At 66.9% G+C, this 26,180-nt stretch overlaps 3 protein-coding genes across 6 annotated transcripts; 2 read left to right on the forward strand and 1 right to left on the reverse strand.

The window, feature by feature from the left end:
- Positions 1 to 4,600: 4,600 nt before the first annotated feature.
- On the reverse strand, positions 4,601 to 11,695 carry TACC3 (transforming acidic coiled-coil containing protein 3; the record flags this gene model as incomplete). The annotated part of the gene is made up of 14 exons (XM_084233050.1): positions 4,601 to 4,794; positions 4,872 to 4,992; positions 5,071 to 5,177; positions 6,070 to 6,230; positions 6,608 to 6,651; positions 6,742 to 6,818; positions 6,896 to 6,976; positions 7,066 to 7,147; positions 7,375 to 7,472; positions 7,622 to 7,674; positions 8,475 to 8,583; positions 8,716 to 8,791; positions 9,030 to 9,872; positions 11,307 to 11,695. 14 exons carry the CDS (start codon positions 11,693 to 11,695, stop codon positions 4,729 to 4,731), a joined length of 2,307 nt encoding a protein of 768 aa, XP_084089176.1. The 3' UTR covers positions 4,601 to 4,728.
- Positions 11,696 to 12,964: 1,269 nt separating this feature from the next.
- Positions 12,965 to 15,397, forward strand: TMEM129 (transmembrane protein 129, E3 ubiquitin ligase; the record flags this gene model as incomplete). Of its 3 annotated transcripts, none has more annotated exons than XM_084233446.1 (4): positions 12,965 to 13,169; positions 13,948 to 14,422; positions 14,832 to 15,066; positions 15,149 to 15,397. In XM_084233446.1, 4 exons carry the CDS (start codon positions 12,965 to 12,967, stop codon positions 15,395 to 15,397), a joined length of 1,164 nt encoding a protein of 387 aa, XP_084089572.1. The 3 variants fall into 3 exon arrangements, with proteins under 3 accessions (XP_084089572.1, XP_084089573.1, XP_084089574.1); XM_084233447.1 differs by having other exon boundaries at positions 14,859 to 15,066; XM_084233448.1 differs by having other exon boundaries at positions 14,907 to 15,066.
- Positions 15,398 to 17,141: 1,744 nt separating this feature from the next.
- Positions 17,142 to 26,163, forward strand: SLBP (stem-loop histone mRNA binding protein; the record flags this gene model as incomplete). Of its 2 annotated transcripts, XM_084233656.1 has the most annotated exons (8): positions 17,142 to 17,185; positions 17,265 to 17,363; positions 17,739 to 17,843; positions 22,136 to 22,195; positions 22,999 to 23,136; positions 23,612 to 23,761; positions 24,981 to 25,062; positions 26,047 to 26,163. In XM_084233656.1, the coding sequence occupies 8 exons, from the start codon at positions 17,142 to 17,144 to the stop codon at positions 26,161 to 26,163; spliced, it is 795 nt and encodes a 264-aa protein (XP_084089782.1). The 2 variants fall into 2 exon arrangements, with proteins under 2 accessions (XP_084089782.1, XP_084089783.1); XM_084233657.1 differs by lacking the exon at positions 17,265 to 17,363.
- Between the last annotated feature and the right edge of the window lie 17 nt (positions 26,164 to 26,180).

The raw sequence follows: 26,180 nt of genomic DNA on the forward strand, positions 1-26,180 counted from the left end.
CCCGTGCAGGCAGTGCCCGCCCCTGGCCCTGCTCCCCACGGGTGCCCGCCCCCCTTCCTTGGAGGGGCAGAGTCAGCCCTGCCCCCGCGGACGCACAGATCCCCCAGGGGATCCTGTCGGGGCCAGCCAGGCCCTCGCCCTGTGCCAGTTGAGCCTCCCTGCAGCCCCCCGGGCTCCCGGCGGGAGGGCTCCCCGGTCAGGACACCAACCTGCGCTTCGGGCCGTGCAAGCCAGCAGGCCCAAGCCTCAGTTTCCCCATCTGTAAAATGGAAATCATGACCATGATCGCCACTCCCAGGGCAGCAGTGAGCGGGCAGGGCGAGGAGAGCCCAGTGTCAGGCCCCAGCCCACCCGCCTCCGAGCGCCGCCCAAGCGTACCCGCTGCTCCTGGCCACGCCGGGGTCCTGGCCACAGCCCCACCAAGCCTCCTGGCCTGGGCCAGGGCCGCCGCCCCTCCTGGCTTGGCCCCCGCCCTCACGGCCTCCCTCGCCGCCCCCGGGAGGCCTCTCTGGGTGGCCATGGCGAGAGCAGAGCCCCCACCTGTGAAGCCCAGGGGTGGTCCTGGCCCCCAAGGAGGGGCCCGGGCGGGGGCGGGAAGGGCCCGGAGGGCGTCTGCTGGGCTCGGTGGCCCCTTCCCAGACAGCCAGCGTTGCCACTGAGGCTCGCCTGGGGCCCTGTCGAGGAGCCCCAGGGCCCGCGCGGCCTCCCTGCTCGGCCGAGGACCTGGCGCAGACCCCCAGGGCAGGCTGCCGCCCTCGCCTGCCTCCCCCACCCAGGGCTGGGCATACCCGCGGGGACATGTCCGGGGCGCCGGGTCGTCAGCCAGGACGCCGCAGGGGCAGGGGGCAGCTCTCCCACCTGGACTTTGGGCCGCGGCCCCCCCTGCCTCCCTGGGGCTGCTGCCCTGGTTCCCCCCTCACCCCTAGACCCAAGGTCCCTGCGACCCAGGCCAGAGCCGCGTCCTGCGGCCGCTCTCCTGCCCCGGCCTCTCCCCAGGCCTGCAGCTTCTCTGGGCCCGGGAGCCCCCAGCCCGGGTGCCCACTCGGGAGTGCCACCACTGCAGCGCACCCACTGCGGCCTCTCCTGAGCAGGCGCGGGCCCGCTCCCCCCACCGCCACGGCCATCGGGGGCCGACGTCCCGCAGGCGCGGTCAGGGCGCTTCGGAGAAGGTGGGACCCAGAGCCTGGCTGGAGGGAGGGGTGCAAAGCCGCAGCCCTGGGTCCCCCCCCCGCCGGAGGCCCCCCGCTCCCCCCCCCCAGCTCCGGGCCGGCCGCTCCTTGGGACATAGGCCGGGAGGCGCTGGGCTGGGCTGGGGGCGCCCGGGGCCAGGCAAGTCTGGACTGGGGCAAAGCACATTCCTGCTTCCGAGCACGGGGGGTTCCCAGAAGCCGGCGGGAGAGCCCGGCCGCCCCCCACTGGTTGTGCTGGGGGCCTGCTGGCTTTGCTGGGCGGCCCCTGCTCCCTCGGGGTCCTGGCCAGAGGCAGCAGAGCCGCGGTGCCACCACCTCCGCCCACACCCTGTGTTGCCCCAGCCCGCCGCGCCCCTGCTTGCGCCCCAACACCCCTCCGGGCCGCTGGGGCCGTTGGAGAGGACGCAGCTGGGGAGCCTCTGGGTGCTCTGGAAGCCAGGGCGGGTGGGAGGGGGCACCCGCAGGGCCTCGGGCAGGCCAGGTCGCCGGGGGGCGGGTGGGTGGGTGCGCCGGTGCCGGTGCCGGTGAGATCACGCCCTGGCAGGGAGCTGGGGCGGGTCCCAGGCACGTCGGTGCGGGCCGGTCTGGGCGTCTGCCCGGCACGGCAGCCACGGGCTGGGGCGGCCTCCCCGGCGCACAGAGCCGCCCCGGGGGCGGGCCTGCCGGGCAGGCGTGGGGACCTCTCCCGGGAGGATGGCCCCAGGCCTGGCCTGCGTGGCCCCGGGGCAGCAGGGTGTCTGGAGGCCCAGGCCCGCTGCCCTGCAGGAGGCCGGGCCCAGCCCTGGGCCGCTGGGAGCTGGTGCCACAAGCTCTTCGGGGCCAGGTCTGGCTGATGCCGCGGTGTAGCGGGGCCCCCTGGACCCGAGTGCCCTGCCAGCTGCGTGAGCAGGGAGCGCCGTGTGCTGGACACTGGGCCCGAGGCTGGACAGCGGGTCCCTGCGGTCTGGGCCCCGCCCCGGCGGCGGCTCTGGGTGGGCAGCCTGCGGGCCGCGCGGCAGGGCTCTGGGCGCCAGCCATGTGAGTCTGAGTCCTCGCGGCCTTCCCAGCAGGCGCTTGTGCAAGAGACGCCCCGGGCCCGTCTGGCCACAGCTGCCGCTGGACAGTCCTCCCAGGCGCACCCCGCCCCGAGGTGGGCTTGGGCTGAGCCCGGTGGAAGGCCGAGGGTGGCACGGCGACCCGCGCTGAGATCGCAGGGCCCAGCCCCGGAGGGGCCGCGCGGGCAGGCGGGCACCAGCAGGGACCCTGGGTGCGCGGCCCCCGGCACCAGCCAAGGAGTCCTCCTGGGCGCCTCCTGCCCGCCCGGGGGGTGCCCGAGGGGCGTGCCCGTGGGCACCCCCTCCCACCCCGCCACTCCCCCGCGCGCCCCGCCCGCCCGGCTGAGTGCACCCCGTCCCGGCCCCCCCGCCCCCCCCCGTGAGGCGGCGTCGGGCCCGGGGTCTCGCTGAGGGGCCCGCGCGTCCCCGAGCCCCGCCGGTCCCCAGTGGGCCTCGCGGGGCCTGGACGCGCCTGGACGCGCCGCAAGGAGCGAGGGCTGAGCCCGTGGAGGCCGGGCCAGCTCGACGGCGCCCCCTGCCGGCCCCCCGGCTCCCTCAGGTCCCCCGGCCAGCGTCCGGGAGCCGGAGCGGGCGACCGGCTCTGCCGCGGGGAGAACCGGGGCCACGTCCCCCACAAGTCCCCCACAAGAGCCTGCGGGCCCCCAGCTCGGCTTCCCGCGGGGCGGCCCGGGGGGCGCTCAGAGCCTCGCCTGGCTCGGCCCGGGGCCACACAGGTGTCCTTCATTTGGACCCTGGGAGTTTGGGGTTCAGCCTGCACGGAGGCAGCTGAGGGTGGGGGCACCTGACCAGGATGGGGCAGAACATGGTGGGGGCGCCAGGGCCCGGGGCGGGCGCAGCAGGGGTCTCTGGCCATCAGCTCCCTGCATCCCTTTCCCCCGGAACCCAGCCTTGCGGCTGGGGGACCTGGAGGTGCTGCAAGGGCAGAACGGGAGCCGCCGGCCACCCCCGAGGGCCAGGAGAACGGGCATCCTGCTCCCGCCAAGGCCCACAGCCTCACCCACCGGCCCCCCCATGCGTGGGAGGGCTTCAACGCACGGATCTGGGGGGACACATTTGGCCCCCAGCAGCGGGGAGCTTGGTCCAGGCTCACCACCCTGTGGGGAGGGGCTCTGTGACTACCGCCCCTGCGCCCCGGGAAGGCGGGGCCAGCTGAGGCGGCTACCCTGGCCCAGGCTGCCCCCTTCCTGTGGGCAGCTCCTGCCCCCACGCCCCTCCCCTGGCGGGGCCCGGGCCGTGCCCACGCGCAGGACACAGGGGTGGAAGTGCAGACACCGTGTGCCAGCCGGGCCGTGTTTACTGTGGACGGCCAGCGCCAGGGCCCCCGCCTGGCCTCCTGGCCCCGGTCAGCCTGGGCTCCAGGATAAACATCCATTCAGCACACAAGGCCCCTTTGTCCCAGAGGCTCCCGGCCCGGGATGCTGCCCAGCGGCCTGTGTCCTCAGTGCGGCCCTGGCGAGGCTGGGTGCCCTGACACAGCAGCCGCCTGGCATGGCCTGCCCAGGGAGGCCCCTGGGGGCCAGCAGCCTGGGAGGGGCTGAGAACAGGCTGCCGGTGAGTGGGGTGAGGACGCCCCCAGACCCCCCAGTGTGGCCCCTGCCTCTGGCCAGGAGGGAGAGGAGAGACTGCAGGGCAGGAGCCTGGGACGCCGGAGAGCCAGAGGCTGCAGGCCTCAGCCAGCCCCTCACCCACCAAGGTGGGTCCCACCTCTGGGTGGCCCCGGGGCAGGCAAGGCAGCAGGGAGTCCCCGAGGCAGCACTGGCTCCTGCTGGGGAGGCGCCTCCCTCCCACGACCTGGCCTCCAGCCACACCTGCTTTAGGTTGGGGTGACAGGGATGGTCCCGAGAGGTGGCCCTAGTGATTCTGGGGTGTCGCCGGTCCCCTAGACCATATGGAATAGGGGCAGGTGAGGGCCCTGACCTCCACCCATGGGGTAGTGCCCCAAATGGCCACTGGACCGCAGAGGTGAGCAGCCTCTGGCCAGTCAGGCTGTTCCCTGTGGGTAGCGACTCCTGGCGGCAGCCGCCCGGCCACAGCCCAGGGCAGTGAGGGGGGAGCAGGGCTTGGAGGCCCCTGGAATCCACCGCCCAGGAAAGGCCCCACCCAGGGCCTCTGTCTCTGCAGTGAGGGCCTCGAGAGCCTGCTGCCCAGCGGCGAATGGGGAACAGCAAGTCTGGGGCGGGAGGGGCCGGGGGCCCATGCCCAGCTCAGAAGGGCCGCAGGGAGTTGCGGGGACCCCTTCCGGGTGCCCGTCTTGCTCTCGAGGCCTCTCGGTGGCCGTCTGGGTGCTGCTCACCCCAAGGCCCCGGCCAGGCCACCTCCGTGGGAAGAGGGGCGAGGGCTTCAGTGCTGCGATCAGGGACTTTATTGAGTCGTCCTCTAAGGCGGACCAGTGAGGCCGGCGTGAAAGCCGGCGAGGTTGGGGGAAGCCAGACCGGGGCCTCCTGGCAAAGACAGACGCGGGGCGCGCTCCGGGGAGGGAGCCCTCAGATCCTCTCCATCTTGGAAATGAGATCGTCGCAGATCCTGGTCAGCTCCTCGTTCTCCTTCGTCTGGGGAGAGTCGGGGCGTTGCTTGTGCTGCCTGAGGTGCTGCCCCCCCCTTCGGGGCAGGCCTGGACCCCGCCCACCTTCTGCTCCAGGGTCTTCTCCAGCGAGTGGACGCGCATCTGCTCCCTCCGCAGGCCGGCCTGGAAGGCGGAGGCCTCCGCGTGGGCCTTGCTGCGCACCTGGGCGATCTCCTCGTTGGCCCTGGGGAAGCGGCAGGTGGGCTGAGCCCGGCGGCCAGGCCCTGCCAGGCCCTGCCCGGGCCCCTCCCAGTGCACTCACAGCCTGAGCTTCTCCTCGGCGTGGGCCTTCAGCGCCCGGTACCGCTGGCCCTCCTCCTGGATGCGGGCGATGGAGTCCTCCACGCACTTCTTCAGCGAGGCTTCATTCTTTGGGACACGAGGGACGCTGACCTCGCCTGGTGCCCCCGGCTCTGCAAGGCGGCCTCTTCCCAAGGCGCAGAGCAGCCCTGGCCCCCTGCCCGTGGGCAGCGCCTGCTTGCGTTCACATGCAGCCCCTTCCCTGGTTGGCTGCCGGTGTCATGTCCCAGCCTCTGCCCGGCCACCCCCGCTTCCCTCGGGCCCGGGCGGTGCCTCCTCCCTGGAGCCAGTCTGCCGCCCTACAGCCTGCTGGCCCCTGGGCTTTCCCTTTCTGTCCCCCACTGCTCCCCGCCTCCCTGCTGCCCAGCACCCCCTGCTGGGTGAGCCCACCACTGCGTGACCCTGCGGCCCTGGTGTCCCTCCTGCAGGCCTGTTGCAGTGACGCTTTTGTGGCCAGGAGCGCGCATGCCTGACACGGGTGAGGTGGAAAAGGAGCCTGTGTGAGGAAGCCAGGCCCGGCGGCCCCAGATAGGGAGCCAGCTGCCGGGCATCCCGCCGGCCTGCCTGTCGACTCCGTAGCCCCAGGGCCTGTTTCTAGGTGCCCTCACCTGTGCCCGGCTTCCTGCCCCACAAGGCACTCCCACCGGGAGCTGCTGAAGGCCTCCAGGGCCTCGTGCTCAGGGCCAGGGTGGGCGCCCCCCCCCCCGGGTCTGAGGGCTTGAGGCCTCCTCCCCCAATACCAAGCCACACCTTCAAGTTCAGCCGGCTCTTCCCCAGGAGGCCCCGCAACTACCCCCAGCCCTGACCCCAGCACCAGGTGGGTGGGGGTTGTCCTGCAGCCAGGACGCCACCAGTCAGGAGCCCTGCCCCACCCGCGGGTATCGTGGCCCAGCTGGGCTCTCAGCCTGGGTCGGGTACAATGGCCAGGCCTGGATGTCAGCTTCCAGCCCCGGGCCCCCACCGTGCGGTAGCCTTCGATGGCCTCCTTTTGCTTCTCAAACCGCTTGAACAGCTCAGAGAAGGACTTCTCCATGGAGCTCAGGTCTGCGGCCAGTTGTTCTTTCTCTTTGAGAACCTTCTGGATCTCGGCTTTGGAATGTTCCTTCTGTTTCTGAGCCTCCTCTTCAGTGCAAGAAAATGAGGGCTCTGGGTTGGTGGGGTGCCCAGCACCACCCACCACCTAGCAGGAGGTGGGAGCCTGCCCCCTCAGAGGCTGTCGGCAGGTACCCGCCATGCCCTCCCAGAATGAACCTAGGGCCGTCAGCGGGAGAAGCCTGGCCCCGGCATGCGCGCCTCTACAGCCTGTGCCCACCTGGACACAGCCCTGGGGATCAGGCTGCTCAAGCAGCGCCCAGCTTGGCCCTAGCAGCAGCCCAGTATCTGGCTACCTGGCGTAGAGCAGCAGCTGCCACAAGAAGACGCCTGCCCGACTCCAGCTGGGCCCTGAGGGGCAGCAAGGGAGGAGGGGAGCCTGCTGAGGGCAGGGTGCCTGCACTCACCCACGGCCTGGTACACGATACCCTCGAAGCCTTCCATGATCTTCCTGTGGAAGAGCAGGTGCCTGTCTGAGCCCTGGGCACGCCCGCCAGGACGGAGGGTAAGGGGGTAGGAAGGGGGTGTGGCCAGCGCTCACCCCATCTCCAGGTTCCTCGCCTGTAGCTCCTCGCACCGGCTCTTTAGCAGGAGGCTCTCCCTGCGCGCAGCTTCCACCTGCACAGACACACCACTGAGCCGGTGGCGCCCTCCCCACCTAGCACCTGGCGCCCCTGTGGGTGCGGGACCCTCACCGCAGCGTCCAGGTCCTTCTGGCTGTACTGCAGCAGGTCCACGATGGGCCCGAGGGCACACGGGGGCGGCAGAACCGGCACCTGAGGGCGAAGACCAGCCGGGCCTCCAGGTCCCCCCTGTAGAGGCCTGACCCCCCCCCGCCCCCGCCATCCTGGCATGAAGCACTCACAAGGGCTGCTGGGGATCCGAAGTCCAGGTCCACCAGTGTGGCAAGCGGGCTTCCTGGGGTGGGTGCGTCTGAGCCAGGGGCACTGAGAGCAGAGCACATGGGCTGTTTGCTTCAGGGCAGGGTCAGCCCCGGCGGTCTCCGACCCGCCAGGGAGAAGGCTCTGGAGGGAGGCAGGAGCGGCCAACATGGCCTCCTGCCCCAGGGTTGTGGCCTCCCGAGTTGGCTCTCATAGTCCGCCCGGAACCCTTCCACGCCCCCAGCCCAAGGGCGCCCCGGTGCTGCCGCCCTCCCCAGACTGAGAGCACCTACCTGCTGGGGCCCGGGGGCGCTGGCCGCTGAGGGCTTTCCTTCAGGAGTGGGTCAAACTTGAGGTACAAGGAGTGCTTCCTCAGCGCTGACGCCTTAAACTGCAGGCACAGGCGTCAGCAGGGCGGCCCAGGTGGGGGCCCCGGCACGTGGCCTGACCAGCTGCAGGGAAGACCCTGGAGACAGGCCTGGCAGCCGCACCTGGGCACTGCCCCCTCCCCCCCAAAGCAGCCAAGAAGGTGCCACTTACCGAGGACGCCCCGAACTGCTCCAGGTAGTCCACCTCGGCCCCCGTGCCTAGGGCTGGGAGGGAGACGCCGCCATGGGCTTTATGGCACGCAGGCGTGACCCCCCACCCCAGGACCTGCTTTGAGGCGCTGAAGACACTGGAGTGCCAGTGGCAGCCCCCGACGCGGAGACCGGCCCCCAGCGCCCTGAGAACCAGCTCACGGCCCCACAAGGGGCCCCTCAGCGAGGTCGCTCCTCAGGGGCGATGGCGGGAGAAAAATTCTCCCCCGAGGCAAGCGCCCTGGTAGCTCTTCCCGACGTCCCAGCAAAGAAACAGGCAGCGAACCCGAAGCCACCCCGACGTGTCCGCGCACCGGGGACGGGGAGCCCCAGGCCCAGCAGCAGCCCGTGTGGGGCCGCAGTGCCGGCACGCGGGTCGTGAGAACAGGCGCAGCCGATCTGGACACAGCCGGTGGCAGCTCCCCACACCCGAAAGCCTCATGCCCTCGGGCTGCAGAGACTGATGCTGTCCGCACAGCTGGGGACGCCCCGAGCCAGCTGTTGGGGTCGCGCTCGAGGAATACCCCTGATGGGCCTCCAGGGCCCCGTGGGCTCTACCCCGGCCAGCGCCCCCCAGTGCCCAAGCAGCGAGGAGCGTGCAAGGCCCCGCCTGGGAGACCCGTCCGCAGGCTCGAGGGCGCCCGGAGCTGAGCTTGTTGGCGCCGGAGGTGGTACTCCCGCCCGGCCTCTGCACGCTGCAGGCGCCCCGTGTCCAGAGGCCCTTTGCGAGTCTGCTCTCTTGGACAAGGCGGACGCGCTCTAGGACCGGAGTCACCTCCGCGGGGTGGGGGCAGGGGAGGGCCGTGGACACGCACCCTCGGCCGGGTCCCGGAAGTGCTCCTCGCTCAGGTCGCAGGGGGGCTGCGACTGCAGGCCCGGGCCGCGCGGGGGCGTCTGTGCGCGGGGAGACGGCGGGGTCCCCTCCTGGAGGAGAAAGCAGCACCTCATGCAGCCAGGGCCTGGGCGGCCGCTGCACCACCCTCATAGAGACAAGGGGCGGGAGCGTCTGCCGGTCCTTGCACCCCCCTTGGCCTTCTCCCCCGCAGGCGCCCGTACCTCGCCCTTCAGGCCCGCGGTCCCTGCTGGAGTCTGCCCGTCAACAGCGCCTTGCTCGGGGGCTGCAGGCACCTGCCTGAAAAGGGTCAGCAGTGAGGCCCCGCAGGCTGCCTAGGGAGCCAATGAAGCTGGCAGCCGGCGGTGCCCCGGGGGACAACCCTGGGAAAGTAAAGCCCAGGACAGCCTGCGCGTGAGTGTGGGCAGCGCAGCTGAGGAACCACCTCGCGTGATGGCGCTTTCTGTGGCTGCCAAACTCACCGTGGGCACAGCGTTCACTGGGCAGGCGCCACAGGGCGGGCAAATCCTGTACTCACCGGCTGGGAGGTACATCCTCTGGGGCTGTGGGCCTGGCTGGGCTGCTTGTCGGGTGCTCAGGGGGCCGGGTGTCTCCACCACCTCCAAACGGGTCCAAGTTCAGGCTGTCCCGGCGGTTGGGGCCCTGGGCTGGGGGTGCAGGACTCTGGGGCTCCCCGGGCCTGGCCTCTGGCCTCGTGGAGGGAGGCCGGAGGCTGGGCCACTTCTGCAGGGCCCCTGGTGAGGGCGGCCTCTGGACAGCAGCTGCATCAGAAAGGTCAAACTCCAGCTGCACCGGCCCGCTCCTCAGGCACGCAACCGCCTGACCACTGTCCACCCCCTCCTGAGGACTTGGGGACGCAGCCCGTCCAGGCTCCAGAGAGTCAGCCACGGTGTCGTCCAGGCTGCTTGGGACCCCACCAGGTGGCCGGGTCAGGGGCCTTTCTCCAGAGATGGCTTTAGGGCCAGCACCAGCAAGCATCACAGCCCCGGCAGAGAAATCAGACGCCCCCGGTGCACTTTCTCCTTCCGCTCCCGGAGAGTCCTCTTGGGGTACCAGCGCGGGCGGGTCGCAAGCGTCAGAGGTGGAGACAACGCTTTTCTCTGTGGAGAGACAGGCCCTTCCTGCCAGGGCCTGCCCAGGGCAGCCAGACGTCGGTCCTGGGTAGGTCACTTGGCTTTCGAGACCCCCTGGGGCCAGGGGAGAGCCTGAGGGGTCAGCGGCGGCAGCAGGGGGTCCACAGAGTTGCCGGTCTTCAGAGTCTGGTCTAACATCCCCAAGAGGCAGATCACCATCGGCCACTGCTGGTTGCTGAAGGATTCCATTGGTTGCTTTGGCATCCACTTCCTTGGCGAACTGTTGGCTGTTTAGAGACAGAACCAGTGACCATGTGGGAGGCCACCTGCCCTCCACTGAGATTCTCTTAATTCATACAAGAGCTGCGGTACACGGCAGAGTCGCCGGAGGGTGAGAGACCAGAGCGAGCGGGGAGCACAACAGGCAGGTAGACAGAAAGCACTGCTGAGGGGAGCAGCGGGGAGATAGAAGTCTGCTGCGCCATGTGGGTAGCTCCCTGGCCGGCCGGGATCGAACCCGCACTGCAGAGGCTGCGGACAGCTTCACAGCGCTGTGCTCAACCAGCTGCGCCACCGGGGAGGCCCCCTCTACTGTGATTCTCCTGGCTGCGAGAGACACAGCTACCGGCAGGAAAAGGAAAGCCAGGCCATGCCACTCCTAGGGCCGATTCCCACAGGCAGCCCCACAGACCAGGGCTGGGGCTGCCAGGGTGGGGCGGGCAGGCATGCGCATAGGCCGCAGGCCAGTCTATGCCTGTCATGGGCACCGCCAGACACCCCATCAGGGGCAGACCGGTGGTCCAGCTTTTGCTGGAGATAACGGCAGGCCTGGCGGGACCCCAAGGCCACCCTGGGGAGTGGACAGGGGAGGGAATCTCTGGGGCCACGAGGCAGGCTGGGCCCTTCTGTTCTGGGCAGGAGTTTGAACCTCTAATTCTGTTTTGCTGAGTTTCAAAAAGAGTACGAGAGGCAGATGACAGAGAGACGAGGAGGTCTGGAAAAGCAGAATCTGCCGGAGAAGTTTCTGCAGGGACACGGGGCGGCGACCCAAGGCGGCCTCCTCTTCCTCCTCGTCTCTCTCTGGATGAAGGACACGCTAGTGACGCGTCACTGTCGCTCCTCTCCCCAGGCATTTAAAGCCCGCTCGCGAGGAAAAGGAGGTGTGAGCAGTTTGCATCCTCAAACACCAGAAGGAGCCGGCGGGGCCCTTTCCGCCTCTGAGTGCAGAGGGTCCGGAGTCCCCAACAGGCTGAGCCGGCCTCACCTGGATGCAAGAGCCGTCACCAGGGCCCTCCTCGCCAGGCTGAACCGGAGGGGGCAGCGCCTGCTCAGCTGACCACCGGGCCCAGGCCCAGCCCTTGCAGCTGAGCTGCAGAACAGCCCGCGTGCTGACCAGTCAGAGCGGACCCCCACAGTCCAGAATCAGCTCTACCCAGTCCCGCGGGCCCGGGTGGCTGCTGCCAGGCGGGCCTGCAACGGGGGACCCCAGCAGGATCCAAAACTGTAAACAAAGGCACGGCGCCCACCCCTGGAGCCGCCCTCAGGAGAGCTCCCGCCTCAGTGAGACAGAGACCCGGGCTGCGTGCTCAAGGCGCGTGGGGGGGGCAGCAGGAACCTGGCCCCGGCCTTCACCGCAACCCCAGGAAGCCCGACCAGAGGTGACGTGACAAAGCAGCGTTTTCCGGCCGAGCCCACGAGCAAACGGGAAGCGCGGGCCTTACTTCTCCTTCGGCGCCGCGTCTGGGCCCGAGTCTGCGCCTCCAGCGCTGGCGTCCGGAGCGGCCTCCAGCCTGCCGCTCGGCTGGGGGCTCGCGAGCCTGTGCGTCTGCGGGTCCCGCAGGGGCGTCTGGAACGTCACCTGCAGGGCGGGGGCGGGCGGGCGGGCGGCTGAGCGGGGTCGCCGCCGGCCGGTCCGGGAGGCCGAGGGCCGCAGGGCCGGCGGGGGCCGCGCGCTCACCTTCGCGGCGCGGCCCGAGCCGGCGGGCGGCAGGTTCTCCTTCTGCGAGGGGCGCAGGGCGGGCGGCCTTCCGGGGCGCGCGGGCAGGAGGTCGCAGCGGTCCCCGCCCCTGTCCCCGCGGGCGTTGCCGTCGCCGAGGCCGCGCAGGCTCATCCTGCGCAGAGGGCGGGCGTGGGCGCGCGGGCGGGACCGGCCTCCGGGTCCGGGGCCGCGGGCCCAGCGCAGGCCGGCCCTGGCCGGAGAGGGTCGCCCCAGGCCTCGGAGCTGCGCGGGCCCCGGGGGCGCGGAGGCGCGGGCCGGGCGCGGGGGGCGCTGCGGGACCCCAGAGCTTCCCTCCGGGACTGGCGTCCACGGGCACGCGGGGTCCCCTCAGGCGCGGGCTCTGGCCCGCGGCCCGCCGCCCCCTCCCCGGCCCTCACGGCCCCAGGCGCAGTGCGGGCCCAGGGGCCCCGGGAGCCTGCCGGGGGTCTCGGGGCCGCGGCGTGAGGCTGGGGAGGGCCGGGGCCGGTCGGGCCAGGCGGCGGCGGCCGCTGCGGGGTCTCAGCCCGGGGAGGGGGCGCGGTCCCGGGGCGGGGCCGGCGGGGTGCGGGGCCCGGCGGGATGGGGGAGTAGGAGGGCCCGGGGGCCGCGGGGTGCGGGGGCCCGGGGGCCGCGGGGTGGGGGGGCCCCGGGGGCGTGGGGGGGGCCCGGGGGAGGCGGGGCTGCCGCGGAAGGGCCCTCGGACGCGCCGGGCCGGGCGCGCCCCTCACCTGCCGGCCGCGCAGAGTCGGGCGGAGGCGCCGATTCCCGGGCCAGCAGCCGGCGCCGCCGATTCAAATACTGACGGTTGGCGCGTCCGGCCAATCAGCGCGCGGCGGGGGCGGGACGCCAGGGACGGCGGCCAATGGGAGTCTGCGCCGGCGGCCACGCTCCGCGCGGGCGATTCCGCTTCCGGGCTGGGGGCGGGGGACGGACCGGGGCCTCGGGCTCAGGCGGACGCGCCGGGCTGCGCTGCACGGCCGCGGCCTGGGCCGCCCGCAGTCCCCTTAGCTGTAAAGGGGAACGCGCAGTCGCCCCCTTGCAGAGGGCCGCTCGTCTCCCGACCTCGGGCCGGTGCGGGGCGCCGCCTCCCAGAACGCCCCGCGGCGGCCCCACCCCCGGATGCTTCGACGGGCGGTGACCCAGCCTCCCACGACGCCCCGCGCGGGCGGGGCAGGGCGCGGACTCCAGCTCCCAGGGTGCCCCGCGCTCGGCGGACTCCAGCTCCCGGGGTGCCCCGCGCTCGGCGGACTCCAGCTCCCAGGGTGCCCCGCGCTCGGCGGACTCCAACTCCCAGGGTGCCCCGCGCGGAGGCGGCGCCGGCGGCCGGAGGAGCGGGGCCCCCGCCCAGGCCTGCTGCCCGCTGCGGGCGGGCGTCCCCGAGCGGTGCCCGGCGGCGGCGCGATGGACAGCCCCGAGGTGACCTTCACGCTGGCCTACCTGGTGTTCGCCGTGTGCTTCGTGTTCACGCCCACGGAGTTCCACTCGGCGGGGCTCACGGTGCAGAACCTGCTGTCCGGCTGGCTGGGCAGCGAGGACGCCGCCTTCGTGGCCTACCACCTGCGCCGCTCGGCCGCCACGCTGCTGTGCCACGCGCTGCTGCCGCTCGGTGAGCCCCGGCCCGGGCCGCTGCCGGGGCCACGCCGGGCGGGCGCGCCGGCGGCGGGGTCCCTGCGGCTGGGGCCGGCCTGGGGGGGCGAGGCGCTCGCCGCACCGGGAAGCTGGTCCTCGCCTGTGCGCGGCGACCGGCCGGCGCGTGGGGTGCCGGGGACACCCCGCGGACGGGAGCAGGGAGGGCGGGGTGGGGGCGCGAGGAGCAGCGGGGCTGCCCCTTGGGGAGGGTGCGGAGGGAGCCGGGCAGGGCGGGCCTCGCCCAGCCGCGAGAGGAGGGCCGAGCGAGGGCCGGTGCCGAGGTCCCCGGGAGCCCCTGGCCCTCCTGGCGGCCCGGCCACTCCCACCCTTGCGGGGCTGGACCTCAGGGGCCCGAGGGCGCACCTGGGGCTTTGAAAGGTAACAAGTGCCCTCAAGCGCGGCGGCTTCGGCGCAGATACTTCCCAGTGTCTGAGCTCAGACCCGACTGGCAGCCCCGCCACGGTTAGTCGGCCTCCTGGGGCGCTGTCCTGAGAGGCCCTGCTGGGGGGGCAGGGCCAGAGGCCAAGACTTGGCCCTGGGGTGGGGACCGGCAGCGGGCCCTGCAGAGCTTCCCGCCCCGTACTTGCTTTCTGGGCCTCGGTGCTTCCCTGCGCTCACGACGTCCTGGCCTCGCCGTGGGCGCTGCACCTGTCCCGGGTCCCACGGCCGCACCGGCCCTGGGAGCAGACCATGGCGGAGGGGCCGGGCCTGGGGCGGGGTGAGGCCTGGGGCTGAGGCTCTCTGGTCCCCCGCAGGCTACTACGTGGGCATGTGCTTCGCAGCCTCGGACAAGCACCTCTACGTGCCTGGCCAGGCCCCGGCAGCGTGGCAGCTGTTCCTCTTCCTGGCGCTGGCCCTGCCTTCTGTCGTTGGCGCCCTCATCTACTACTGGTCACGGGACCGCTGGGCCCGCCACCCGCTGGCTCGAACCCTGGCCCTGTACGCTCTCCCTCAGTCGGGCTGGAGGGCCGTCGCCGCCTCCATCAACACCGAGTTCAGGCGCATCGACAAGTTTGCCACGGGGGCCCCAGGGGCCCGGGTGATCGTGACGGACACGTGGGTGATGAAGGTGACCGCCTACCGCGTGCACGTGGCCCAGCAGCAAGACGTGCACCTGACCGTGACCGCGTCGCGGCAGCACGAGCTTTCGCCCGACTCCAACCTGCCGGTGCAGCTGCTCACCATCCGCGTGGCTGGCGCTCGCCCCGCTGTGCAGGCCTTCGACATCCGGTAGGCATGCCCGCCACACCCCCGGCCTGCCTGCCGTTCTCGAGAGGGACGCTGGGTGGGCGTGGGCGCGAGCTCCCAGCACCCCGTGTGGTGGCCCTGCCCTGGGGGGGCCCTCCCAGGTTTCTGTGCCTCCACCTTCTTCCTCTTGGCTGCCCGAGCTGCCTCTACAATCTCTCGGGGAACACGGCAGGGACTGGCTCGCACAGGAACTTGGTGGCTGCCCAGGTCCGGCCGTGCCGGGCTGTCGTGCTGCCTGGCCCTGCTGTGGCCGGGCTCTGTGCTCGGCTGCAGTTCTCGCATCCTCCCCTCCCTCGGGTCGGCCTCCCCAGGTGACAGGGTGGGAATGTTCTTTGTGTGCAGTGGTGGACCCCCTGGGGTGCAGCCTCAGCCTCCCCCGCCGCCACCCCAGGGTCCTAGTCAGGCTGTCTCGGTCGAGGGCCCTGCAAGGGTCCCGGCCCGGCGCCCAGCAGCCCCCCTTGTGCAGGCTGAACGCCGCGGAGTATGGTGAGCTGTGTGAAAAACTCCGGGCGCCCATTCGCAGCGCGGCCGCCGTTGTCATCCGCCAGAGCCTAGGCGACCTGTTCCTGGATACCTTCGCCTCCCTGGTAGAGGTCAACCCGCCCTATTCCGTCCCCAGCAGTCAGGTGTGGTTCCCATGGCCAGCCCGGGTGCTGGGGTGGGCGGGCGGCCAGCGCTGGGTCCCCTGACGGCTGCGTCTGCCCACAGGAGCTGGAGGCCTGCATCGGCTGCATGCAGACGCGCGCCGCTGTGAAGCTGGTGAAGACGTGCCAGGAGGCAGCCGAGGGCGAGTGCCAGCAGTGCTACTGCCGCCCCATGTGGTGCCTCACCTGCATGGGCAAGTGGTTCGCCAGCCGCCAGGACCCGCAGCATCCTGACACTTGGCTGGCCAGCCGTGTGCCCTGCCCCACCTGCCGGGCCCGCTTCTGCATCCTGGATGTGTGTGCTGTGCGCTGAGCGGGGCCGGGGCTGTTCTCCCACTGGCTGTTCTTCCAGCGGAGGCCCAGCTGGAAAAGGGGGCTCTTGCGGAAGTGGGGGCCTGCGCACTCTCCCTCACTCCTTGCTTGGGGGTGGGTGGGCCCTGGGCCCAGAGTACCCTGCATCTGCCTCCAGAGCATTTCCGGCCCCCTGAACTGCCCCCCGGGAGGCCCATGGTCCTGACCTGGGCCACTTGCCTTAATTTTGTGGCGCACACCCGCCCTAGGTGCACCGCAGCCTGCTCCGACGTCCTGCGCCCCCTCCCCACAGGGACTGCCTGGGGGCTGCTCCTGGGAGGTCCTGGCCTCTTGGGAGGGATCAGATCAGCTGTTATTTCAGCTGCGCTTCTGGGGGCCGCTTCTGGGGGCCGGAAGGATGTTATGCCACTCCTGCCTGTGCCTTCCCCTGCCCCGGGAGTTCAGGGCGGGGTCAGGCTTGGTGTTCCCTTTCCGGGAGGCACTGCCCTGAGTACCGGGCGCCTCAGCCACATTCCTCGGGCCACGAGAGTGCTGGTCCGGCGCCCAGGCGCAGCCCTGCAGGCCGGTGGCTGAGGCACTGATGGGCGTCTTCCCGGTGCCGGGGGCACAGGTGGGTCCCCACCGGTTCCTGTGCCCCTGGACCCTGAAACCTGGCTGTGCCACGCGGAGGAGGGGCCCAGTCGGCGCGCGTGCCAGGCGGCAGCGCACCCGGGGGTCTGGGAGCGGCGGCCCAGCGGTGGCCCTGGCACTCGGCACACGAAGGCGGCCGCGGGCGGAGCCGGGCGGCGGGTGGAGTCGCGCCTGCCCGTAAAGCGCGGCTGTCGCAGCAGCAGACGCGGCGTCTAATAAAGCCGCGCTGGCGCCGCCCTCCGCGCTGTCCCGTTTCTCTCGCGAGCGGCGGGGGGGGGGAGGGGGGAGGGGGGGCCTGAGCCTCGGACCCGGGAGACCCGCCCGGGGCGCGCCCCTCCCCGGGGCCGGGAGGGGGGGCGGGGGCCGGGGGGGGCGCCCCAGCAGCACCTCCGGCTTGCGGGGACCCCGGGGTTCTCGCCCCCCGCGTGGGACCCCGCCTCCCTCCGCGCCCAGGGCGCGCCCGGGGCCGTGGGGCCCGCGCAGGACGCGGGGGCCGGGTGCGGGCTGGGGGCGGCCCTGGCGCCGCGGGGGTGCGGCGCGCTTGGCGTCGGGACGGCGGAGGCCGAGGACCGAGCCGCCCGCGCGCGCAGAGACCCCAAAACGGGCGCGGGCCTTCCGGGTCCGCGGTTCCCGCCAGCGCGGGGACCGCCCCGCTGGGCCTGGGCCAATCGCGGACGCCCCTCGCCAGGCCGAGCCAATCGGCGCCGCCGCCCCGCCCCCTCCTGGGAGGGGCCAATCGGGGCCGGCGCCGCGCGTCCCCGAATCTCCCGCCAACGCCCCTCCCCCACCCGCGCGGGCCCGGCCACCGGCGCGGGGGGGGCCGCCCGGCTCTGGGGCGTCTCCCCGGCCAGCCCGGCGCGCCCGCCCACCTCCGTGACCCCGCGTCGGGGACCGAGGTCTCGCGTCTCCCGGCGGCCCGAGACCCGGGCCCGGCTCGCCGGCGGGACGCGGGCAGGCGCGCGGGCCCCCCCCCCCGAGCGCGCCGATGGTCTCGCCCGCCCGCCGCTGGGGCGGGGCCCGCGGCCGCTTAAAGGCGGTTGGGGGCGGGGCGCGCGCAGAGCCCGTCGGCGCCGGCGCGGGACGAGACGCCTCGGCCGCCGCCGCCCGCCCGCGCCATGGCCGCCCGCCCGCGCAGCCCGCCCGGCTACGGCGACGCCAGGTGAGCGCGGGGGGCGCGGGGCGGGCGGCCGGGGCGCGGGGCGGGCGGGCGGGGCCCCCTGACCGCGTCTCCCGCGCAGCGCGCCGCCCCCCGCGCGATGGAGCCGCGGACGGAAGCGCAGAGCGGACGGTCGGCGCGGGACGCCCCGGGACGCCGCGGGCCCCGCCAGGCCCGACAGGTGGGCGCCGGCCGGGGGCGCGCGGGCCTCGGCGCGGGGGCGGGCGGGGGCGGGTCTCTGCGGCCCCCCGAGGTCTGCGCCTCCCGGGCCGGGCCGGGCCCCCCGCGCTGCCGGCCCCCCGGGCCCCCCTGGCTCGCCGGGCGCCGGCGCTCCCCGGGCCGCGGCTGCGTGTGCGGCGCGGCGCTCGCGTCCCGGCAGCCGCTCCCGGCCGCAGCCCGCGGGGCCGCCCCCGCGGCCGGGAAGGCGGGCGGGCGGGCGGGCGGGGCCGGGACCCGCGCGGGCGCCCCGGGGCGAGGCTGGCCCGGGCGGGCGGGCGGGCGGAGGGGACACCGAGGCGGGGCTCGCGCCTCAGACGCGCGTCTCCGCCCGCGGCAGCTTCACCACCCCCGAGGGCCCCAGGCCCGGGTCTCGGCGCGCGGACTGGGCCAGCGCGGTGGAGGAGGACGAGATGCGGACCCGAGTGAGCGGAGAGATGGCGAGGTGCGTGCGGGCCCGCCGAGGCGCCGCGGGGCTGGCTGGGCTGGGCTGGGCGGGGGCGGGCGCCGGCGCCGGGGGGCCCAGCGTTTTTATTTCTCTTGCCCGGGGCTCTAGTTGCTTTTCAAGGAAGAGCCGCAGCTCTTCTGTGCGGCTCAGGGCTGGGGGAAGGTGAGAGGGTTCACCGCGGGGAGCGGAGCGGCGGGGAGACAGGGGGCTCTGCTGCGGCCTGTGGGCAGCTCCCTGGCGGGGATCAGGCTCAGGCCTTGGTGGTGATAGTGCCGAGACTGACTCCTAGGCCGTCAGGGTGGGTTTTTAGCCATTTTTCAAGCTCTCAGGTGAATCTGCTCAGGTAACGCATTGGAAATGCTGAGTACAAGGAGGGGCCCTAATTTTAGGCCCATGGACCTGGGGTGCTGCACCCTGAATCCTGTGTATCCAAATTCTGAAGTGCTTCCCCTCCTCGTGGCTCAGGTGCGGCCCCCTTCACCACCCTGTGTCTCTGGCAGCTCTGGTCTCGCCTGCCCTTGCCGTGGGCTGCTGCACTCCAGATGAGTAAACTCGCTGAGACAAGAGTGTTGTTGGTTCTTAATTCTGGGGGCTGCTGTAGCTCTGTCAGGGGTGGTGTTTGCAGCTGCTTCCTCAGGGATGGGGGCAGGTGGCACCTCTTCTAGTCGGCCTCACCACGCCTGTGTGGGTGGGTCATGTGCCTGGGTAGGAAGCGCGGCCTTGATGTCGGCCCCAACGTTCTGATCACCCTAGATTTACATAGGTTGTTTGTTAGGCTGTTGAGTTGGAGTGTTTGATTTAGCTTGTGCCTCTTTTGGACTCCCTTACGGGTGTTTTAGCAATTCTCACAACTCCCTGTGTGTGGTGGGCGCCCCTAACTGGGGTCTCCACTCTGCAGGTTTGCAGCCATGCAGGGGAGTTTCTTTGTCTTAGGTTGTCTAATAGCTTGTCTCTCTGGCCATGATCCTACTTTGAGATCAGGCGGTTTTGTTTAGGGCATCTGTGGACCTTTATTGGTGACCCCCTTCTGTGGAAAGCTGGTCCTTTTTCTGAGATACCTCCTCATACTGGTGGTCTGCCTTGTTTCCCGCCAGGAAGGGGGCGTGGCTGACACCATAGACCAGCAGTTTGAAGGCTTGATTTTACTGAAGGCGGTCATTTTCACCTGGGGTCCTGGGGGAGATGACACACTGGAGATGGTTGAGGACTCATTTCTTGGTCCTCGTTGGATGGGTTGTGATCAGTGAGAGTTGGATAGGCGGGAGAGTCATTCATTACTGCCTGGTATCCAGGCTGTACTGGGGCACCACAGCCAGCTTGAGGCTGGACACACCATGGCCTTCTGGCACTGTGATTCTTTTGGTGGTGCCTCTGCGGAGTGGGGAATTGGGTAGCTGCCGAGATGGCAGTGCAAATGTCTTATGAGATCCATAGGCGTGAGACGGGGGTGGGCTGGGCGATAAGTCTTTTTCCAGGAGGGGATGGTGAGCCCACGGACATGTGTCCAAGGAGTATGTGATGGTAGAGTGAAAATTTTCTTATCATGGAAAATAAAGGTGAAAATGGTATTATCGGTAGATATAGAGAAAACACTGATAAGATTCAGCACCCGTTAGTGATAAAAATGCTGAACCAGATGGGAATAAAGGGAACCCAATTCAACATAATAAATCTGTGTCATAAATAAAGGCAATATAATAACAGTGGAAAACTAAAAACTTTTTTCTTAAGATCAGGAACAAGGCCGGGTCACAGCTTCAGTTTAAATTGGCTCTTGGGCCTCCCTGGTGGCTCAAGGATTAAGACGCAACCTATGAAGCTGTCTGTAGCCTGTGCGATCCCTGGCCAGGGAGTGACCCACATGGCGCAGCAGACCTCCCCTGACTCGCCCGCTGCTCCCCTCAGCAGTGGATTTCGTCAGTCTGCCTGTTCTGCTCCCCGCTCTGTCTCTGGTGAATCCTCTCGTCCCCTGCGCCTCTGATCTGTATCCTAGCTCTTGTAAGCATAAATACATAAATCTTTTAAAAAAGTAAAATAAGTTTGCTATTGGAGGTTTTGGCCAGAGCTAGCAGACAAAAACAGAATCCACTTTGGGAAAGCAATGAAATGGTTGCCACCGCCTGGTCCTGTGTGTGGAAAGCCCTGATGAATCTGCCAAAAGCTGTGAGAAAGAGCTGATGAATATAGCAGAGTGGCAGCTTCCAAAGTCAACATGAGCTTTTGGTTTTTGGTGTTTTTTTTTTTTTTTTTAAATATTGATTTATTAATGCATACAAGAATTGGGGTACCGGCCAGAGATGTGGGGAGTGAGAGGATTCCCCAGAGACAGAGCGGGGAACAACAGAACAGGCAGATTGACCTAAGTACACTGCTGAGGGGAGTAGCGGGCGAGTTAGGAGAGGTCTGCTGGGCCCTGTGGGCTTCTCCCTGGCCAGCCGGGGATCGAACTCGTGCTGCAGAGGCTACAGATTGCTTCATAGTGCTGTGCTTAGCCCCTTGAGCCACCGGGGAGGCCCCAGCTTTTGCTTTTGTATAGACAAACAAGTGAGAAGCACGGAAATTGGGAAAGTAACTTCACTGATTATTGTAGTATTAAAAATCCGCTTGGCCTCATTTAAGGAAGTAAAGAGCCTATATGAGAGTAGGATGTTAGAGAGTCTCGATGGTGACGTGAGGAGTCGCGAGGACGTCCTTGCCCACGGGTGAGGAGAGTAGACGCCACAGTGACTAGTCTGCGTAAGTGATGTAAATTTAACACAGCCCCGACAAAATGCCAGCATACGGTATATATCAACGAGATTGAACAGAAAGCAGTTGAAAGTGGGAGGAAACCACAGGAGATCTCAAATAACAAAGCTATTTCTGAGGAAAAAAATAAAGGTGTAGCTACTTAATTCCAAATCACTATAAAGCAGCTGTGGTAGAAACTGGAATTGGCACAAAAATGGATACATCAGTCAGTGAAACAGTCAAAAACCCAGAAGTAAATTCACGTAAATACCTGCACCTGTTCCGTGATAAAGCCGCTACGGGCATGTGTGGCTGGGAGCGCTGGGTAACCACCAGTAGGATGAGGCTGGATCACGGCAGACACAAAAGGTAACCCCGACTGGGTTAAAGATTCAGGCGTAAGGCCTGAACGTTAAAATGTGTTGAAGGAAGCAATGGCAGTGTTAGGTTACATCGAGAATAAGGATGTTTTTAGAGACTTGCCTCCCATGGTAAAGGAAATAAAAGCAAAAGTGAACAATAGGGATTAGTTAAAAAGCATTTACACTGTGAAAATGTAAGATTGAAAGGACACATCACTGAATGGGAAGAAGTGTCCACACAAGATATAACTAACATGTAGTTACTTTTTATCTTTTTTTTAAAGATTTATTTTGCATATAAGATCTGGGTGTGTTGGGGGTGGGGGGCGTGAGAGGATCCACCAGAATCAGTGGGGGGAGCAGAACAGGAGGACTGATGGCAACGCACTGCCGAGGGGAGCAGGGTGTGCAACAGGAGAGGTCTGCTGCGTATTGGGGGTTGCTCCCTGGCTGGCTGGGGACCGAACTTGGTGCTGCCGTGGCTGGTGCTAGCGCAGTCTGTAACCCTGTGGCACGGGCAGACAACCCGATGAATAAATGGGCAGCAGATCTGAACAGCGACGTCACTGAAGGTTCGCCCGAAGGCTGGTTGATGCATGGGGACACGCAGGGTGTTCGCCGCAGCGCCGCTGGCTCCGGGCAGGGCAGGGCAGGGCAGGGCAGCGGAAGTGGCCCGATGTCCGTCAGACAGTCGGATTAAGAAGCTGTGGGGCACTGAGCCATAAGTAGCAGCCATTTTCCGTAAAATGGAGGGAGCTTGTCTTTGCGCAGAGAGACCGTGGTGGCGCCGCAGCGGATGAGGAGGACTGGGAGGCAGTGACAGCGCCAGGGGCGCCGGGGCTGAGAGCAGGGGTGCGGGAGAAGGGACGGGTTGGAGACAGGAGAAGCCTCTCCCCCACCCTTTTTCCCAAAAGACTTCAGGGCTTTGGGGGTGTAAACTTATTTGTTATGTCTGTTTATTTAAACGGAAACTGGGGTTTTTATTCGACCGGGGGAAGCCCCTGCTTTCCGTGCGGGTGAGGGGTGCGCTGATGGCCACGTGCCCTTCCTCACGGGAGGAGAGGGGATGGAGGGGGGTTGAAGACAGCCGGCCTGCTGCCCTGACCCCGCACCGAGGGAAGGCCTGGCAGCGGTCTGTAGGTCTGTAAGCATCTGGTCATTTTTGTTTCTTCTGAAAAACATTTATTTTGCTCTCAGATACAAAAGGAAACTCCTCATAAATGACTCTGGAAGAGAGAGAAAACCCTCCTCAGGAAGGTAGGCGCCATGTCAGTGTTTCTTTCCTAGCAGACGCTTGTGATTTGTTAGTGAACGTGGTGACGGAGGTGCTGGTTGTCGCCCTAGCGCTTGACTGTTGATCCCCTTCCCTGTTTTGAAATATTATGCAGTAGATAGCCACGGGTGAAAGGGCTGCAGGCTCAGGCCTCCCTTGGTGGCACAAGGGGTTAAGATGCAACGTAGGACGCTGTCTGCAGCCACTGCTGTGTGAGTTTGATCCCCGGCCAGGGAGCCTCCCACATAGCGCAGCAGACCTTTCCTGTCTCCCCCGCTGCTCCCCTCAGCAGTGCATTTCAGTCGATCTGCCTGTTCTGTTCCCCACTCTGCCTCTGGGGAGTCCTCTCATCCCCTCACACTGCTGGCCTGTACCCAGGTTCTTGTGTGCATAAATACGTAAGTCATTAGAAAAAAAGGCGGGGGGTGGGTGCTGCAGGGTTTTTTGTTGTGTTTTTTTTTTTTTTCCCCTTAAGATTTATTTATGCATACCACAGCTGGGGTGCAGGCCAGAGGTGGGAAGAGGGTGTGAGAGGATTCCCCAGAGACAGAGCAGGGAACAGGACAGGCAGACTGACTGAAATATACTGCTGAGGGGAGCAGCAGGTGAGACAGGCGAGGTCTGCTGCGCCCTGTGGGTAGCTCCCTGGCCAGGGATCAAACTGCAGAGGCTGCAGACAGCTTCCTAGGTAGCGGCTTAACTCCTTGCACCACCAGGGAGGCGAGGCCCCTTACGTCGTGTTTTTAATCGCAAGGCCTGTTCTGTTAATAACTTCATTTTTCTTCAGTTCTGATTCGAAGGAGTCTGCGTCTGTGGTGCCTGCTGATTTGGAGACAGACGAAAGCGTCCTGATGAGGAGACAGAAGCAGATCAACTATGGAAAGAACACCATTGCCTACGATCGCTACATCAAGGAAGTCCCGAGGTGGGTGCCTGGTCGGCGTGTGCCTGGACCTCACGTGGTGGTGCAGCCTTGAGGGGGATCGGACTCTGGGAATAGTTCCCACCTGCTAAGAGCTGTTCTTAGTGCCTTTTGGGCACTTACTTTGTAAGTAAAGAATGGACTAGTGACCAAGAAACTGGGATTTTAAGTTTAAAAAACTATATTTTGTTGTTGATACTTAGATGATACTTCTCAGCGTAGTCTCACGAATGTAGAACTTTTTACACGACGGGGAAAAAGAGTTTCAGGTCATGCAGATCTCGCCGGAGGGAGGCGAGCCCCGCGCTGCCTGCAGGCAGCCGCCCTTGGAGGCCAGGAGGTCATGTTTGTGCACTTGCTCCGTTGCAGGCTCCCTGCCAGCCTGACTCAGTAGTGCTGCTCTTGGAGCCTGGTTAATTTTCAAGCCAATGTGCAAAGGGGAGCAGCATGTACAAGGCCCACCGTCTCTCTCCTGCAGGCACCTTCGACAGCCCGGCATTCACCCCAAGACCCCCAACAAATTCAAGAAGTATAGCCGACGGTCATGGGACCAGCAGATCAAACTCTGGAAAGTGGCTCTGCATTTCTGGGACCCTCCCGCCGAAGAAGGATGTGACCTGCCGGAAATGTGCGTCCTGCGTGCGTCCTGCCTGCCCCGAGCCGAGCGGCCCTGGCTCCTCCGTGTGGCGGCAGCGTTTCCTGCGCGCCTCGAGGGTGTCGGGCCCATGGCTGCCGCTGGGCTGGTGGCTCTGGAGGCCAAAGAAAGGCTTTCCTTCTGGGGTTGTGCTTGCTTTCTGTAGCTGGGGAAAAAACCAAGCTTTGTAAAGCTAGACCATGTGGGTGTTTGTTTATAAGACAGTCTAGGAAGTGTTTGAATCATTCATGTTGAAGAGTGAAATGAAAGGTCCGTTTTCTTTTTTTTTTTTTAAGATTTATTTATTTATTTATTTATGCAAGCACTGGGTACAGTCAGAAGCGCGGGAGGGTGAGAGAATTCTCCAGAGCCAGAGCGGGGAGCAGAACAGGCAGACTGATAAAATACACTGCTGAGGGGAGCAGCAGGCAAGACAGGAGAGGTCTGCATGCTGTGTGGGACCCTCGCAGGTGGCCGGGGATCGAACTGGCACTGCAGAGGCTTCGGGCAGCATCGCAACCCAGTGCTCAACCGCTGCGCCACCGGGGAGGCCCAAAAGGCCCATTTTTAATGTAGGAAAACTTTTACCTTTTCCCTGTTGGTTTTCAAACTTGTGTCTACTTGAAAATTTTCATGAGGCCTGAGTCTGCTGCACGGTCAGAGAGGGCTGTGCTGGCCCAGCCTTTGTTGCCTCGGCGGCCTCGTGACCAGGCCCTCTCCCGTAGACGCTCATTCAACAAACATCTGCTTTGTGCTGGGGAGATGTCCTAGGGATATTGTGTGAGCTGTTTTCTGACACATCTGTGGATGTGACCTCACTCTCCCCCGCCCCAGTGCACCACTGTTGTCCCATTTTCGCCGTGAGTAGAGAACGGGAAATATCGGTGGTGTGTAATATGGCTTCCCGCCATGTCCTCCCCCCACCAGCCAAAGCTGGGCTTCTCGTGGGTGCCTTTGCTCACAAGGGTGCCCGTGGATGTGGCTCAGTAATTCCACCACAGCCAGTGCGCTCTGAACCATGGTGGCTGTGCCAGCCTCACCTGTGGACTGACCGGCAGCATGACGGGGCACGTGGGGGCGCAGGAACTGGAGGGCTTGCCTGGACGTCCTCACCTGCAGTGTGGGGTTGATGGTGTTTGGAGAACTTGCCTGTGGGGCGTGTCCCCCGGTTATGTGAGGGTGACTGATGGGCCTCCTTGATTTCCTTTCACAGACACCCTGTAGACCTGGGGGAGATGGAGACGGAATCTGCAGAAAGCAGCTCTGAGTCGCAGACAAGCTCTCAGGATAACTTTGTAAGTGCCTTTCCTTGGCCTGGCCTCGGGTGGGTGCTGCAGCTGGTAGGTGTGGAAGTGCAGCCACTTGCAAACTGAAGCTGAGGCTAAAGTTTGGTGCTTTTATTATTATTATTTTAAAGATTTATTTATGTATGCAAGAGCTGGGATACAGGCCAGAGGCGTGGGGGGTGAGAGGACGCCCCAGAGTAGGGAGCAGAAGGGGTGGGTCCACTGAAATCCACTGCTGAGGGGAGCAGCGGGGAGACAGAAGAGGTCAGCTGTGCCCTGTGGGTAGCTCCCTGGCTGGGGATTGTACTCAGGCTGCAGTGGTTGCCGATGGCTTCATAGTGCTGAGACTTAACCCTAGCGCCGCCAGGGAGGCCCCAGACAGAAACTTTTCATAATGTTCATGCAAAAGTTGCTTTTAGTTGGTCTCAATATGTTGGGGTTCAGCTGACTTGAACTCCCTCACCTGTAAACACTTCACACTCAAGTGTGTGACCTTTCAGTTAAAACCTTCTGATGGAGAATTGGAACCCATTATTAAAGCAACACAGAGCTGTCCCACCAGGCACCGCCGCCCGTGCCGAGAGCCCTCTGTCCACGCTGCCCCTGGGCACACACCCCTGCCAATGCCCCTGTGGGCAGGGCAGCTGCCCCCTTGGAGGTACAGCAAGCAGGTCCCTCTGGTCGCGAGCGGTGCTCACGCAGGTCCCAAAGGTTGTGGGCAGAGCGCGTGTCTGTCTCATGGCTGCGTGCAGGCCTCAAAGGGGTCATGGTCGTCTGTCTCAGTGGGGTGCGGGCGTTGGGTAGGGGACCGGCTGTGATGGGGCTGATGCGGAGGTTGTTGCTGTCTGAGCTGTCACTGATCAGCCCTGTGCATGTGCTGGCGAGTGCTCCAGCGCCCGAGCCGTGTCCTGGGCCAGGGCAACAGGGACAGTGCCGCCTGCAGCCAGCCCCATGTGGCTGAGAACTTGCCCTGACCCGCCTTCTGTCTTCCAGGATATGTACTCTGGCACGCCCACCAAAGTCAGACACGTGGACTGCCCCGTGGGGGACGAGTTTGACCTGGAAGCCTGTTTAACAGAGCCCTTGAGAGACTTCTCAGCCACGAGCTAACGGGTACAGCTGCTGGA

The sequence above is a fragment of the Talpa europaea genome (assembly GCF_964194135.1).
Source record: "Talpa europaea genome assembly, chromosome: 5".
NCBI classification, from domain to species: domain Eukaryota; kingdom Metazoa; phylum Chordata; class Mammalia; order Eulipotyphla; family Talpidae; genus Talpa; species Talpa europaea.